Consider the following 14,544-nt stretch of genomic DNA (forward strand, 5'->3'; position numbering starts at 1 on the left):
CAATTAAATGTGTTTGTTCACCTTGCACGTCGACCTCACAAGGAGGAACAATTGTGGCCACAGTTCCCCTTTTCTATGAATTCCTGACGTACGCACTGCATGAAGATTTGGCTTGTACCGCTTGTGGAAAGGCTGGAATCGGGGAGCGGGGTGGGGAATCAGTGACCAACAACATAAGGTACTTATTACAGGCTTCTCTTAGTAATTTTTGAGAGCCAGCATTTGGGTGCCTGGGAATGCTTGTGTGTTTTTCCTTGTTAAGATGACCTCATAAACCAAAACCTCCTCTTGTGACATTAGCATTTTGGGATCTCTTGTGTTTGCTGAGTTCCAGATCTTGACGGAGGTACCAGAACGTGCCAACTTATTTTTCTACGGTATCAAATTTAATAATCTCTGTCATTTTAAATCTGTGTTCTACGGGAAACACAGCATTCATTTCTGTATTCATTCATTTCTGTGGTGTAGTAGAGAGCTTTTATTGTAGCTTTTGAGTAATCCACACACACCCTTTGGTATAGAAGAGGAATGGAAGGCATACTAAGCACAAGTCATGCCTGAAACCCCATGAACCTCCTTGGCAGTGGTACCTCGGTTGTCAATTCGACTTCCGAAACTTTTGACAACCAAGGTGCAAAGAGCGGTCAGCAATTTCAATTGAGAAAATTGAGAAAAACACAGCGGAAATGATTCAGCTTCCAAAAAGCATTTACTTCTGGGTTTTCGGTGTTCAAAAACCAAAACATTGGCTTCCGAGATGCTCAAAAACCAAGGTACCACCGTACATCAGACAAATTCTTCAGGTGACCTTACCTTTGGGCAAGTAGCAATTGGAGAAAGGGCCTTTCCCATGGCACTACCCAAATTATTGAACTCTATCTAACTTGGCCACATTTCTTTTTGTTGGTATAGTTTTATTTTTGTTTGTGTGCTTGGCATGATTTTAGGCACCTGCCAAAGTTAGTCCTATACCTTTAATGGTATTCCACGATATCTAGCACATTTTGATTTTGCTGCTTTATCTTGGGCCTTTAAATCTAGTGGAGCACCGATTTCTCTGCTGTCTTCATTAGGTGTTGTAATTTTGTGGTAAAAAGTCGACTGTGCCACAATGTCTATGTGTAAATTATCAGTAAGGATACAATTGATCTCCCCGGAAGTTGCTGTTTCCAAAGTACCGGTACATGGTTTGAATAAACCAACAAGTTTCTAAACATCTATCCTGGATTTGCGTGTGTTTGGGGAGCGGGGCGAAGCAACAGAGAACAGCGAGAGAGAGAATTGTTTCACAATTAGTTATTAGGGTGTTTTTATAGTCTGGTCTTCTGAGTAAGAATCTGGCAGATGGTGAAACAACAGACCAGTCAGCACTTTGAGGAGGGACTGACGTGTTCCCATTTCAGAATGCAAACTTACTCACTTAGAAAATCCTGCTTTGGGAAAATTACATATCTACTTGTGCAGAGAAATGCCCTGAATATGCAATGTTAACTTTCTGGTAAGCTGGAAATCCCTGTGGCTGTAGTAGGGACGTTTTTGCACATGACTGATAAGGAGGAATAGCGTGGCTGAAAATAGTTCCCAAAAACCACTGCTAGAGCTCTTCAGGGAATTATAGTAGGGATAGACCAAGCTGCCTATCTGATGCTCGATCATAGGTTCATCTTTTGCACATATTTTTGGAAAAGGAAGCACAAAGAAGCTCACATTTAAATTGTACACGTTTGCATGTACTTCTTTACATAAAATACATGCTTTTAATGCATTCCCCCACAAACTATGCATTTTGTACTTTATCCCTTATGTGAAATTTATAGTTTTGTGCATTTTTTGCACTCCATGAATTGCAATCCAGAGCAGGGCATAATCAGAGAGTTGTCTTTGTGACAGGAATTTTGAGGTCTTAGATATATGGTAATATTCATAAGCATACCAACCAAGCACGTACATAGATCAGCACAGGAAGACCGACCTGGAACCATTTTGATTCCTAAGCTGAGCAAATGTTTTCTCTGCAAGGTCAAAGTGGGAAACCTCCCATTGTCTCTTTCCTCAAATCCTGTTTTAAGGGCACATTTAAGGTATGAATAGGGTGTGAGCCTGTGACATGGTCCAGGAACTAAGTATTTATCATTACAAAAGACTGGCCAGGATACTCAGGCAATCCAATCAAGTAACCTGCCCAACAGGAGATAAACAATGACAGGAGAAAAACAACATTCAAATTTCTGTTTTAAGACCGCCTTTTCTGTGATGTAGGTATGATGTATCTGGGGGTGGTCTTGATCTACAGGGTGGCAATTTCAAAAGTCTTTATAAGGCCTTGCGTGCCATTGTTCTGGGTTCCTCCTCCTCTCCTGTGGGCGAGGGGAGCACACTGTTGCAACAGATCAATAAAGATCAAGCTTACTAGCTGCTTTGCTTCTCAATATTCTCTGGTTGGCCTCTGTTATTCTCTCCTACCAATAGGGAACCTATGTAAGGACTCTATATGGGCTCTTGCATACCCCATAAGGGAAAAGGGCAATTTTTGTTTACAACATCTTCCAGTCCACAAGCAAGTTTGGAAGCATCGGATTGGGTTCGCCCAGTGCAAAAACGAGAACAGATTCCTCCCCATCCCTAATTTGTAGTATATCTTTTCAGGGTTTGCTTTTGCTATATAATACTGAGCGTCACAAGTATGTTGTAAAGCATGGCCGTGAAACCTATTGCAGAGAGGTCTCATTGACGGTGTTTGTGTGTGTCGTTCTTGTTCCATATGGACAAGGTACTCTGATGGTAATTGATTTTAAGAGTAATGACTAGCATGTTAGCCTCTCTTCCCCCAGTTCAACCGACAGCTTTAAGCACCAGCTATCAAAATATCTCCAACAGTTCATTTGGTATGTTAAGTAGAAGGCGATTATAACAGATAAAAATTACCCACCAAATTCAAATTATTTGTGGGTGAGGCGGGGAGAATAGCTGTATTAAACTTTGCTCCAGACAGTCGTCTTGCCCTTGTATCCCACAATTAGCACTGAAATACATCACTGCTCAAGTACTAAAACTTAATTACTCTAAAACAACTGCAGTTCTGGGAGTCTTAAGTATAATGATGCTTCTTCTCTTTAAATATTTATATGCTTTAAACCAAACAACCACAACTACAACGAACCCAGCTTCAATCTCACAAATGGGGAATTTTGGGGACAGATGGAACGACTATTTAGATTTCCTATCTAGAGAGATTGCTAGTAATAAATGTAGTGGGAACAATCATAGCAGTTGGCCAGAAATCATATTTTTTTTATAAAACAAGTTCTTAGTGAATGTGCAGTGCAATATATTTTAAACAGGCATCTGGGTATACTTTATGCATATATATATATATATATATATATATATATGTATATATATATATTCTGCACCAAGCTAAACCAAATCAATATCAGGAAAAGCTTGATTTTACAATTTGTGTTAATTATATGTGTGTTGGTGTGATTCTACCATTATTAAACATGGGAAGGAGTAAAGGACAATCTTGTTGGCTTTTTGCAGTATAGTAGCGCAGAGAGCTTGCTGGGGAGAGCTTGCATTAAAAAGAAGGGACTCAAAATAACTTAAACAAGGTTTTAATAAGAAAAACAAAAACTCCTTAAACACCAAATACATCTACAAACAAACACGACCCAACCACCAACCCATCCCCAGGGTAAAATGGCAGAGCTAGGTGCTGCTCCTTATATACTGTGGCCAATTCCCAACACAGCTTAATCAATGCAACTCAGCAGCACCTGCTATGCTTCACAGCTGCAAGGCTGGATCTCATTAGTTTACTCTGGCCCTTGCTCTGGCCCCTTAAAGGTATACACATTGGGTGAAACAATGATGAACCTTTAGATTTAAAGAAACAGTTCAACAAATCTTTTCCCCAAATTCTTCATTTGTGGCTTGCTTCAGAGTTTAAACCAAGGTTAGCGTCTTTTCAGCGTGGATGCTCTATGGAAATCCATTTTTTCCACAACCTACTCTTCTGTCTTTGAGGCCCCAAGTAAAAACTGTTTTGTCTTCTTGTGCTTCCATCTAAGTCATACTTAGAGAAGATCCAATGAAATAAATAGACACAACTACCGTATTTGCTCAAATGTAATGCACACCTTTTTTGGCCAAATTTCGTCACGAAAATTAGGGTGCACATTAGATTTGTGTAAATATGGTAACTTAAGTCCGTCGATTTCCAGTAGACTGATTTGTCATGCTGATTTAGTCAGATATACTTTCAGCTGTGAGTGTTTGTTACCTACTATATATATATATATATATATGCCAAAAGATTAAGAGATGGTTGTTTATCCACATATTAGCAAAGCCTATTTTGGTGACTCGTAACTTGCTTTATGCGACATTTAACATTTAAAGGTAAGAACAAAGAAAGCAGAGGTTCCCTGGATGCTTAATGTTTATTTATTCAGAAATCAATCCAGCTTAATCCAATGAGTCTTAGGACTCAGCTACATTGGCAAAGAAAAAGCGCTTTATATGCATTGTTTGTGCATTCTAACACTGTGACACCAGATGGCGCTGTGGAGTTCCGTTTTTGCTAGCCCGATTTGTCATAAAAAGTTTGCAACACTTTTAACTGAAATGCTTCTTTCATGTGTCTAGCTCCAGCCTTACGCTCTACTAAGCTTGTGGAAGGTTACAGACTTAATCATAATTTAGCCGGTGTATTCATATATAGGTTGCTCTTCGGAAATAGCTGACTCAGTAGTCAGTCGAATAGTTCAGTCAGTAGAGCGTGAGATTCTTAATCTCAGGGTTCTGGGTTCGAATCCCACACTGGGCAAAAGATTTCTGCATTGTTGTGGGTTGGACCAGATGATCCTCAGGATCCTTTCCAACTCTATCAATTACTTCAGGAATTTTGCTACTTCTCAACTGAGAAGTTGGTGAATCGGAATTATGTCGTATTCCAAACTGATGCATATTTTTTCACATGTATTTCAGATCCAGAATGCTAATGATGTTTTAATAGCCCCACTGGAGAAATTTCGCAAGGAACAAATAGGTGCAGCAAAAGTAAGTTGTTTCTGAATATTGTTATTCACGGCCACTGCTTCATTTTGTGGTTTCTGTCCCTGGTACTAGACTTAATGTGATTTTTGTTGTTGTAAACATCACTTGTAAGCTGCTTTCAGAGCCTCTCGGGACTATAAAACAGGATATAAGTATTCCAAAACAAATTAATCAGCCCCACAGCTAAACTGTACTGCATTATGAAGCCATGAATACTCATCACTGGGAACGCAGTTTATGGTGGACTTGGTGCTGCTCATATATACAAGTTTTTCCCCAGTGTCCACACAAGGACACCCTCATCAAAAAATAAATAAATTATGATGTTATGTTCCCACTTGGTGTTTCAGGGGGAAATCAGCAAAGTAAAGGAATCAGCAACAGTCTTTAATTAATGCCCATTGTTGTGAGATATCTTGATGTAAGATACCTTCTCTAGATATGAACCATGATTTTTCATCTGCAGGCAGCCACTTCTAACCAGGCAAAGGGCCTTTTCGGTAGTGGCGCCTGCCCTGTGAAACGCCCTCCCATCAGATGTCAAGGAAATAAGCAACTGTCCCACTTTTAACAGACAGGCAGCACTGTTTAGGGAAGTTTTTAATGTTTAATGCTGTATTATGTTCTTAATTTGGGACGCGGGTGGCGCTGTGGGTTAAACCACAGAGCCTAGGACTTGCCGATCAGATTCTGGTTCGCCAGAAGATTCGCCAGGACATGAAGCCATGTTTTAAAGCGGACTGTGACTTCCTGCTTATGTAGAGCGAAGTGGCTGCATGTGGACGTACACTTCTTGGTTTATTAAGTCATGATATGATAGCCTGGACCCAACTACTATGAATATTATAAAACTCTGCAGTACGTCTCTGAATGTGAACAAGCATTGGAAGCCGCCTGTTATTGTGTATTAGATTGCTCCAGAGTTTTCCCACACTTGAGCTTCCAGCTATTTTTGGACTACAACTCCCATCATCGCTAGCTAGCAGGACCAGTGGTCAGGGATGATGGGAACTGTAGTCCAAAAGCAGCTGGAGAGCCAAGTTTGGGGAACCCTGGATTATTCCAGTGTGTTCAAAGGGGGGGGGGTGTCTGCATCTGCCCCTCCCTGAGTTATGGGGCAGGTTATACATCTCTCCACACCACAGAGATGCCCTTTTTGCTATAAAATAAAAGCGACACATTCATTGGAGGTGAGAGGTTTGCAAAGTAGCTGTGAATAAATCCGGCATTTTGACAGAAGCATAGGCCGGCATTAAATTATTGTTTAGAATGCTGTTTGAGTGATGCTGAAGTTCGTGGGAAGTCAGCAGTGTCTGGGTGAACGGTTCTGATGTGGTTTCCAAAACGGAGGAGGAAACCCTCCAAGTTACGAAACTTTTTCAGCGATATAAACAGCTTGCGTTCCCAGGATTTTCATAGCCCCGCGGCTCTCTCCAGCTTTCCATTCTTAGAATCCTCACCCCATAATATTTAATAGATACTCTATAGTTGCTCTGCTATTTTGGGAAGGATGTTTAAAAACATCAACTTAGAAATGTTAATTTCAATAAACACACACAGGGACAGTAAAATTATACAATTTCTGACATTTTTGGAAGTCTTAATACAGAGGAGCTAAAGGATTTCAGGAAGAACTTCATTTGCAGAAAATAAGAACCTTTTACTGTGTTGGTTATGTAACTGTCCTGTGGAATGAAAATGTCACGGAGCAAGTGTAAATAGCTTCGGATTTTTACAAGCCTATATGATGGGGGACACCTGGCTTACTCGTAAGACGCATGAAAAGGATATTGAGACCTTAGTGGACCAGAAGCTTAATATGAGTCAACTGTGTGTTGCAGCAACAAAAAAAGCTAATGCTATTCTAGGCTGCATCAGCAGAAGTACAGTGTCCCTATTACCATTCTGTCCTGCCCTGATCAGACCACACCAGGAATATGGTGTCCAGTTCTGGGCGCCACAATTTAAGAAGGATATTGGCAAGCTGGAACGTGTGCAGAGGAGGGCGACCAAAATGATCAAGGGCCTGGTAACCAAGCCCTATGAGAGACAGGACAGTTGAGGGTGTTGGGTATGTTTTACATGGAAAAGAGAAGAGTGAGAGGAGCTATGATGTTGTTGTTTAGTCGTTCAGTTGTGTCCGACTCTTCGTGACCCCATGGAGCAGAGCACGTCAGGCACTCCTGTCTTCATGTTTGTAGCTTCGAGAACACTGTCTAACCATCTCGTCCTCTGTCGTCCCCTTCTCCTTGTGCCCTCCATCTTTCCCAACATCAGGGTCTTTCCCAGGGAGTCTTCTCTTCTCATGAGGTGGCCAAAGTACTGGAGCCTCAGCTTCACGATCTGTCCTTCCAGTGAGCACTCAGGGCTGATTTCCTTAAGAATGGATGCGTTTGATCTTCTTGCAGTCCATGGGACTCTCAAGATTTATGATAGCCATCTTCAGCTATGATAACCATCTTCAGATATTTCAAGGGCTGTTATATGGAAGATGGAACAAGCTTGTTCTCTCCTGCTCTGGAGGGCAAGACTTGCACCAATGGCTTCAACTTACAAGAGAGGAGATTCTGAGATCTTCCTGACAGTAGGAACTGTTTTGACAGTGGAATGGACTCCCTCAGGAATTTGTGGACTTTCCTTCCTTGGAGGTTTTTAAGCAGAGGTTGGATGGCCATCTGTCCTAGATGCTTTAGCTGAGATTCCTGCATTGCAGGGGGCTAGACCCTTGGGGATCCCTTCCATGATTCTGTGTAGGATTGGTCTCTGCAAATATAATTCTCTCTCTCTCTCCTCTACCTCCTACTCACACCCCAAGATTACACAAGCCCAGCTATACATTATACGGGTCGCTAGGCAGTTTATTCCATTCGAGCTGTGAGGGGGAAGTGGGGGAGGGTGACCCCTATCATTTATTGCACAAATGACAGAAAAACGCAGAGTGAGCTAAGTGGGAAAGGATTTCAGGCACGAAGTCACTTTCCTTATTTGGTCAATGTGGTTTTGCTGGTCCCCAGCTGGTAATGTTGTTGAGATCACGGGTTGCTGTGCTGTCTGCATTTAGGCGAAAGCCTCCGTCCTGTACAATAGCATTCAGCAATGTTTGCTGAAGTGCTCATCTCCCTCTTTATTGCCGCCAGTGTCAGATCAAAGAAGATGGAAGGGGCAAACCGAGATACTTTTTTTAAGACACTGAAGAAGGCTCCTTCTCTTTCCTCTAACATTTACATCTGCCTCTCTGTTGGTCTTGGCAGAGCAAGAGACAGATCTATTTGTTGCTCTGTTGATTTGGCTCCGCGTCGCATTGATGTGGCATTTCAGAGTGTTCTGAGCGCTCTGTGTACATTATCCTTGCTGCGATCTTTCGAACAGTCCCGTAAGATAAGTCCATCCCATTATCTGCAGTTTGCAGATTGGGGCAGGGAGAGGAACTGTAGTGTTCTCTGCCTTAAGCTGCCTAGTGAATTTGCAGCAGGAGTGACATTTCAGATAGGGACCCCTTGGTTTTATTTACGTGGAACCTTTATAAGAGCGATAAACATTACAAACTTAAAGCAAAAAATGCATTAGAACGTGTAAGATTGCCGTAAAATACCACCAGCCAAATACTGTCAGCGAATAGACTTGTCTCTCTGGGAAAGCCTGAAGAAGCAAATGTTTTGAGCAGTATTCAATAGAAGACAAAATGCCGTGTCCATCAGTTATGGGAAGTGCGTTCTGCAGGAAAGCGTTCCGCTGTGCTAAAAGACCCTAGTCGCACAACTGTGGAACAAAAACCTGTTGCGTCACAAGAAAGACCCTCAGAGAGGACGGCAGGGAATGTAGGGAATGAGGTGATTCCTCAGATATCTTGATTTGCAACTCAGCTTCTTTAATTGCGCTGCTAACACCAGCTCTCCCAGAGTCTCTGACATAGTGTGGCCTGCAGTCCTATTAATACTGTAGAATAATTCAATACCAAGGTAAAATCTGCAGCCACATGAATATATCTTGATTTCTAAACCCAGGGCTCAGTATGTAAATGATCAGACCGTTGTCCCAGTTCACTCAGTGAAACGCTGTACATTGGCCGGCGACAATTCTCCAGGATTTGATGCAGGGGGTCTTTCACAGTCATTCCTGGGGATGATGGGGATTGAACCTGAAACCTTCTTCATGCGAATTACGCACTCTACCCTGATCTCTGCTAGGCCAAAAGCAGCATAGGGGGTTGGACTAGATGACCCTCGGGGTTCCTTCCAGTTCTTTGAACAAATGTTGACTGATGGAAGTGAGGTGGCAAAGAAGAAGGCTTCTTTAACATCCTCCTGGGAAATCAGGAGGATCAAAACTTCAATAGAGAATGGGACAAATATAGACTGTATTTAAAAGACCACTGTAAACATTTGAACTCTTTGACATGGCTTTCAGTAACTTTTGCAAAGTTACAAAGACTTTGGACACTCTGGAGGATTATAATTTGGATTCACTATAATATGCAGTTGATTAAGATATCTAAAGGACCCACGGAGGGGAGGAGGGAAGTCCTAAGATTCGGAAGAATCTTCTTTGATCTTGAAATTCTAATGTGTTAAATGTGAAATTTATCTTGTAAAACTAATACAGTGTTACCTCAGGTTAAGAACTTAATTCATTCTGGTGGTCCGTTCGTTCTCATCCTGAAGCAAAGTTCTTAACCTGAGGTACTATTTCTAGGTTAGCCGAGTCTGTAACCTGAAGCGTCTGTAACCCGAGCTACCACTGTAAAAATTATTTCTTTAAAAATGAATTTCACAAAAGAGATGTTAAAAACAACATCTTTTTAAAAAGATCTTTATTTTGCCTTTTGATCTGATATTGGGCAGAACAGCTGTCCAGCTTCGTTTTAGATTATTTGCAAACGTGTCTCAAAACCCCTGCATGTTTTTCTTCCCATCAAATTTCTGGGGCTGGGTGATGAAGCCTATTAAACGTCTTTCGGTTGGTCTCAATTCTTGCCTTACGTTGTTGGAGTCGAACTCCCATCAGCCCCAACTATCACAGCCAATGGTCAGGGAAGATGGGAGCTTAGAGGCCTTGTGGGGAAGAAGAAGAAGAAGAAGAAGAAGAAGAAGAAGAAGAAGAAGAAGAAGAAGAAGAAGAGGAGGAGGAGTTTGGATTTGATATCCCACCTTTCACTCCCCTTCAGGAGTCTCAAAGCGGCTAACATTCTCCTTTCCCTTCTTCCCCACAACAAACACTCTGTGAGGTGAGTGGGGCTGAGAGACTTCAAAGAAGTGTGACTGGCCCAAGGTCACCCAGCAGCTGCATGTGGAGGAGCGGAGACGCAAACCCGGTTCCCCAGATTATGAGACTACCGCTCTTAACCACTACACCACACTGGCTCTCTGTATTCTGGAACAGGGAATATACTCTTCCAGGGCTTCACAAATGTTCCTAGGCTGGGAGGTATAGCTTTTTCTGGGCTTCATTTCGCAGACAAGCCCAGTGATGGAGAGTTTCAGCTTAGAACAGCGGTTGTGTTGCCAACTAAGCCTTCTGCTTTCCCCTGAGCTTAGTCTGGGAAACCAGCAACTAGATTGAACTATGCACCCTGCCCTCATCTTGGCTTCTCAGTCCCTGACATCATTCTGGGGAATCATTTGGAGTTCCACAAAGGGTTTGAGAATTGCACATCTCCACTATGAGGTAGGAGGCACCAGACCCTGAAAATGAATGGACCTAAGTGTGTCCATTTCTTTGTCAGGGCCAAAAAAGTGGCCTTTCACAACAACTCCACTCTAGAATCTGCCGGCAGTTGCTTAGCCAGCCTAAGGGAAGGCCTGCATGTCCCTGGTTAGCCTTTGGTTTAAGCCACCTTTTTCCATCAGTAAACAGGAAGAACATTGTAAACAGTTCTTGAGCATGAGATTTATTTTCTCATAAGATGCTTCTGGCCGTCCAACTGGGAAGGTCTGTGCCGAGATGTTGCTTGATAGTTGCTGGGAAAAAGTTGTTTTAGCAGATGCTGTTTTTTAAAGTATGTTTGTTTCTCCATCTGCTGTTAGCCCTTCCGAATATTATAAAAAAAGAGAGTATGAATCTGTAAATAAACATCAAAACACTTGGATTTAAAAGAAATATTGTGTAGCAGAAAGTGGAGAAGACGGATGTTATCATGGGCTGAATGTCTTAAATAACTTTTTTTATGTTAACTGGAAGATGTAAAATAGGAAGTCCTATTTATTTTTATTTATTGCTTCTTTCCCCTTTGTCTTTTTTTCCTCTTTCCTTTTCTTCTCTCTCTTTCCTTTCTTCTTGCTGCTTCTTTCTTTTTCTTTTTTTTAACCCCCCTCCATTTTTTTCTCTTTCTTCCTTGGCATCCTCTGTTTGGGGCCTTTATTAGGGTCCAACAATTGTACCCTCACAATGGTGGTAGATGGTTGATGGAGGGACCCTGGTTTGGAAGCAGGGATATGTTGGCGTCCCAGATGAATTTTCATGAGAACTCTTATAAAAGCCACAAACTGATTTGCAAAACTAAATTTTAAGATTGGCTATCCCTAGATCGTAAGGGAGTTATTGGTTAGTTTCTGTTCTTGATTTGATTATGTACTGTGTTGTTTTTTTAACTTGTGTTTTTATATTAATAACTGTCCCCAGATCTACGAATGAAGGGCGGTACAGTGGTACCTCGGGTTACATACGCTTCAGGTTACATACGCTTCAGGTTACAGACTCTGCTAACCCAGAAATATTACCTTGGGTTAAGAACTTTGCTTCAGGATGAGAACAGAAATCGTGCAGCAGCGGTGCGGCGGCAGCAGGAGGCCCCATTAGCTAAAGTGGTGCTTCAGGTTAAGAACAGTTTCAGATTAAGAACAGACCTCTGGAACGAATTAAGTACGTAACCAGAGGTACCACTGTATACAAATTTAGGAAGTAATAAATAATTATTATACAGGGTAAAACCTTGTGCCAAGTCAAACCATTGTTCCAGCTATATTGTCTGCACTGATTGGCAGCAAGTCTCCAGGTCTCTGTCTTTCCCTGTCTAACGTGGAAATGCTGGTGCTGAATCCTGGGACCTCCTGCATGCAAAAAAAAATATTGAAAAAATCACTCTACCCCTGAGCTATAATCCTTCCTGAATTAATGCTGGCCAGGTGCTGCCCACCTGAGAGGCCCTGGCTAGCCTTAGCAAAGCCCTGCTGCACCTCCGCGTGACAAAGAGACCCGCCCCAGATCCCAAGTGAACATCCTCTATGAATTCCAGAGACCATCTCCTTGCAAGCCAGAAGCTTTGCTGAGGCCTCCTAGCTAACAGGTGACATGCAGGAGAGCCACCCTGCCCCTCCTACTTGTCTGTACAAGGACCCCTGGATGGTTAAGTCCAGTCAAAGGTGCCTATGGGGTTGCGGCGCTCATCTCGCTTTCAGGCTGAGGTAGCCGGCGTTTGCCCACAGACAGCTTTTCGGGGTATGTGGCCAGCATGACTGAACCTCTTCTGGCGCAACGGGACACCGTGACAGAAGCCAGAGACGAGCATCTCTGGGCCAGACAGTGGGAACAAATGGCAGAAGACGTTTGCCTTCTTTCCCTCTTCAAGATTTCAGAAGTGTCTGTCTGCTCGCATGCTGTTAGAACCAGAACCTTAAATCAGATGAACCTTTGGTCTTAGTCAAGCAAAGCAGCTCTTAGGATGAATTGTCCAAGGGATATATACACACTATGACATTTCATTAAACACACTTGAAGAGGATGAATAAAGAAGGCAAGCAGACTCCACTCCTCTGGCTGTTCATTTTCAAAACAGGATACTGTTTCAAGTAACATGCTGAAACAATTAAGAAAATCAAAAGAGGGGAAGAAAACCTTTAAGAAATATTACATTTCTTGAAAGCTGCTCTTCGCATGGATCGCAGTATGGAAAAATATTACAGGGCATTATCTAAAGTTTTCTTCCTTATTGGAAGGGAGAAGCAGTATTTCAAGCTGTTTGTTTCAAAGATATGACAGAAAATGCAGAAAAGTAGAATTTTAGAAATATTTTTTACATCCTTGATGTGTTATTTCTGGCAGGAAGCGTTTTTGCAGTTGTCACACCAAAGACTTAAGTAATATTTCAAAAAGTGCATATTTTGCTATTAGATTATCTGCCTATTTTTCATATGGTGCACTGCACTTCTGTAAGTTCCATTGACTATATCCTGGGTTTTGTTTCTGAATTCACATTCTAAATGTAATCCCTCCTTAACTGACTCTTCAGAATTGGCTAGCTGTTCTGAGATGTACCTTCAGAGTCATTAGGAAGATGAGGGTACTTCTAAATAATCAGCAACCGAGTCTGTTTTGTATTGTCCCCAAACTAAGCCGTCTTTGTTCAAAGCCCATTTTTACTGGTCTTGACAATTAAATAAAAAGGTTAGACTTCACTCTCAGTTCTTAAAACAATCAAAATCAGGACCAGCAATGGAGAGCTTCAGGGCTACTTTTCTCCATGGAACTCTGCACATGCTCTGAAGCCCAGCTTCTATGATAGTAGGTAAAAGGTAACCACATAAGTTAGATCGCATTTTAATTTGATGTGCAAGTTTCTTTACGTATGGCTCCTTTCTCATTCACTTTCCCACCCTGACCCTCTCCCTTTTCCCAAAATAAAATTCTTTATTTGTTGACATTTGGCTTTAAAGGGCAGTTTTCTGGAATTTCTCACTTAATCTTCCTGACATTCTAGACCGTGAAGTTGTTAAGCCACTCCTTTTGTGTTCTAAGGTTATATAGTTCACAAGGCAAGAGTTGGGCTTTGAGCGGGGGGGGGGGGTTAAATCTAAAACTTCTTACTGTTTCAAAGTCTCTATAGCTAGGCTTAAGAAGAGGGGTGCTTGTCCGTTGGGGTGATAAATTGTCCAGATAGCTGGGCTGCCTAAGGCTTCATCAGGAGATTTGCCAGACTGGTGGCAGCATCTCATAATTTTGTACGGATGAACCTTCACAAAGAAGGGATCAGTCACAGTCTTCATGTGATCCCCTCAAGGATAAAAGCAGAGTTCTATTGGATAAGACAAATGGTCTAGTTGGCTAAGCAGATGCTTATGGGAAACACACAAGCAATGGAAGGAAAGCAACAGCCCACTCCCAGTTTGCACCATCAGCCGATAGTGTTATACTGCCTATGTTGTTGTTTAGTCGTGTCCGACTCTTCGTGACCCCATGGACCAGAGCATGCCAGGTACTCCTGTCTTCACTGCCTCCCACAGTTTGGTCAAACTCATGTTGGTAGCTTTGAGAACACTGTCCAACCATCTCGTCCTCTGTCGTCCCCTTCTCCTTGTGCCCTCCATCTTTCCCAACGTCAGGGTTTTTTCCAGGGAGTCTTCTCTTCTCATGAGGTGGCCAAAGTATTGGAGCCTCAGCTTCAGGATCTGTCCTTCCAGTGAGCACTCAGGGCTGATTTCCTTAAGAACGGATACGTTTGATCTTCTTGCAGTCCGTGGGACTCTCAAGAGTCTCCTCCAGCACCAGAAT

At 42.3% G+C, this 14,544-nt stretch overlaps 1 protein-coding gene across 2 annotated transcripts in view; it reads left to right on the top strand.

Moving 5' to 3' along the window:
- Positions 1-14,544, top strand: part of ARHGAP42 (Rho GTPase activating protein 42) — a 175,392-nt gene that overhangs the window by 88,052 nt on the left and 72,796 nt on the right. For both annotated transcript variants that reach the window (XR_014510183.1, XM_083436294.1), the window contains exon 4: positions 4,993-5,064. Coding sequence is in view for 1 of the 2 variants with exons in the window: in XM_083436294.1 (XP_083292420.1) it covers positions 4,993-5,064 (72 nt within the window). In the remaining variant the exon portion in view is untranslated. The remainder of the gene's footprint in view (positions 1-4,992; positions 5,065-14,544) is intronic.

This window comes from Podarcis tiliguerta, assembly GCF_965153285.1.
Source record: "Podarcis tiliguerta genome assembly, chromosome: 4".
Classification (NCBI taxonomy): Eukaryota; Metazoa; Chordata; class Lepidosauria; order Squamata; family Lacertidae; genus Podarcis; species Podarcis tiliguerta.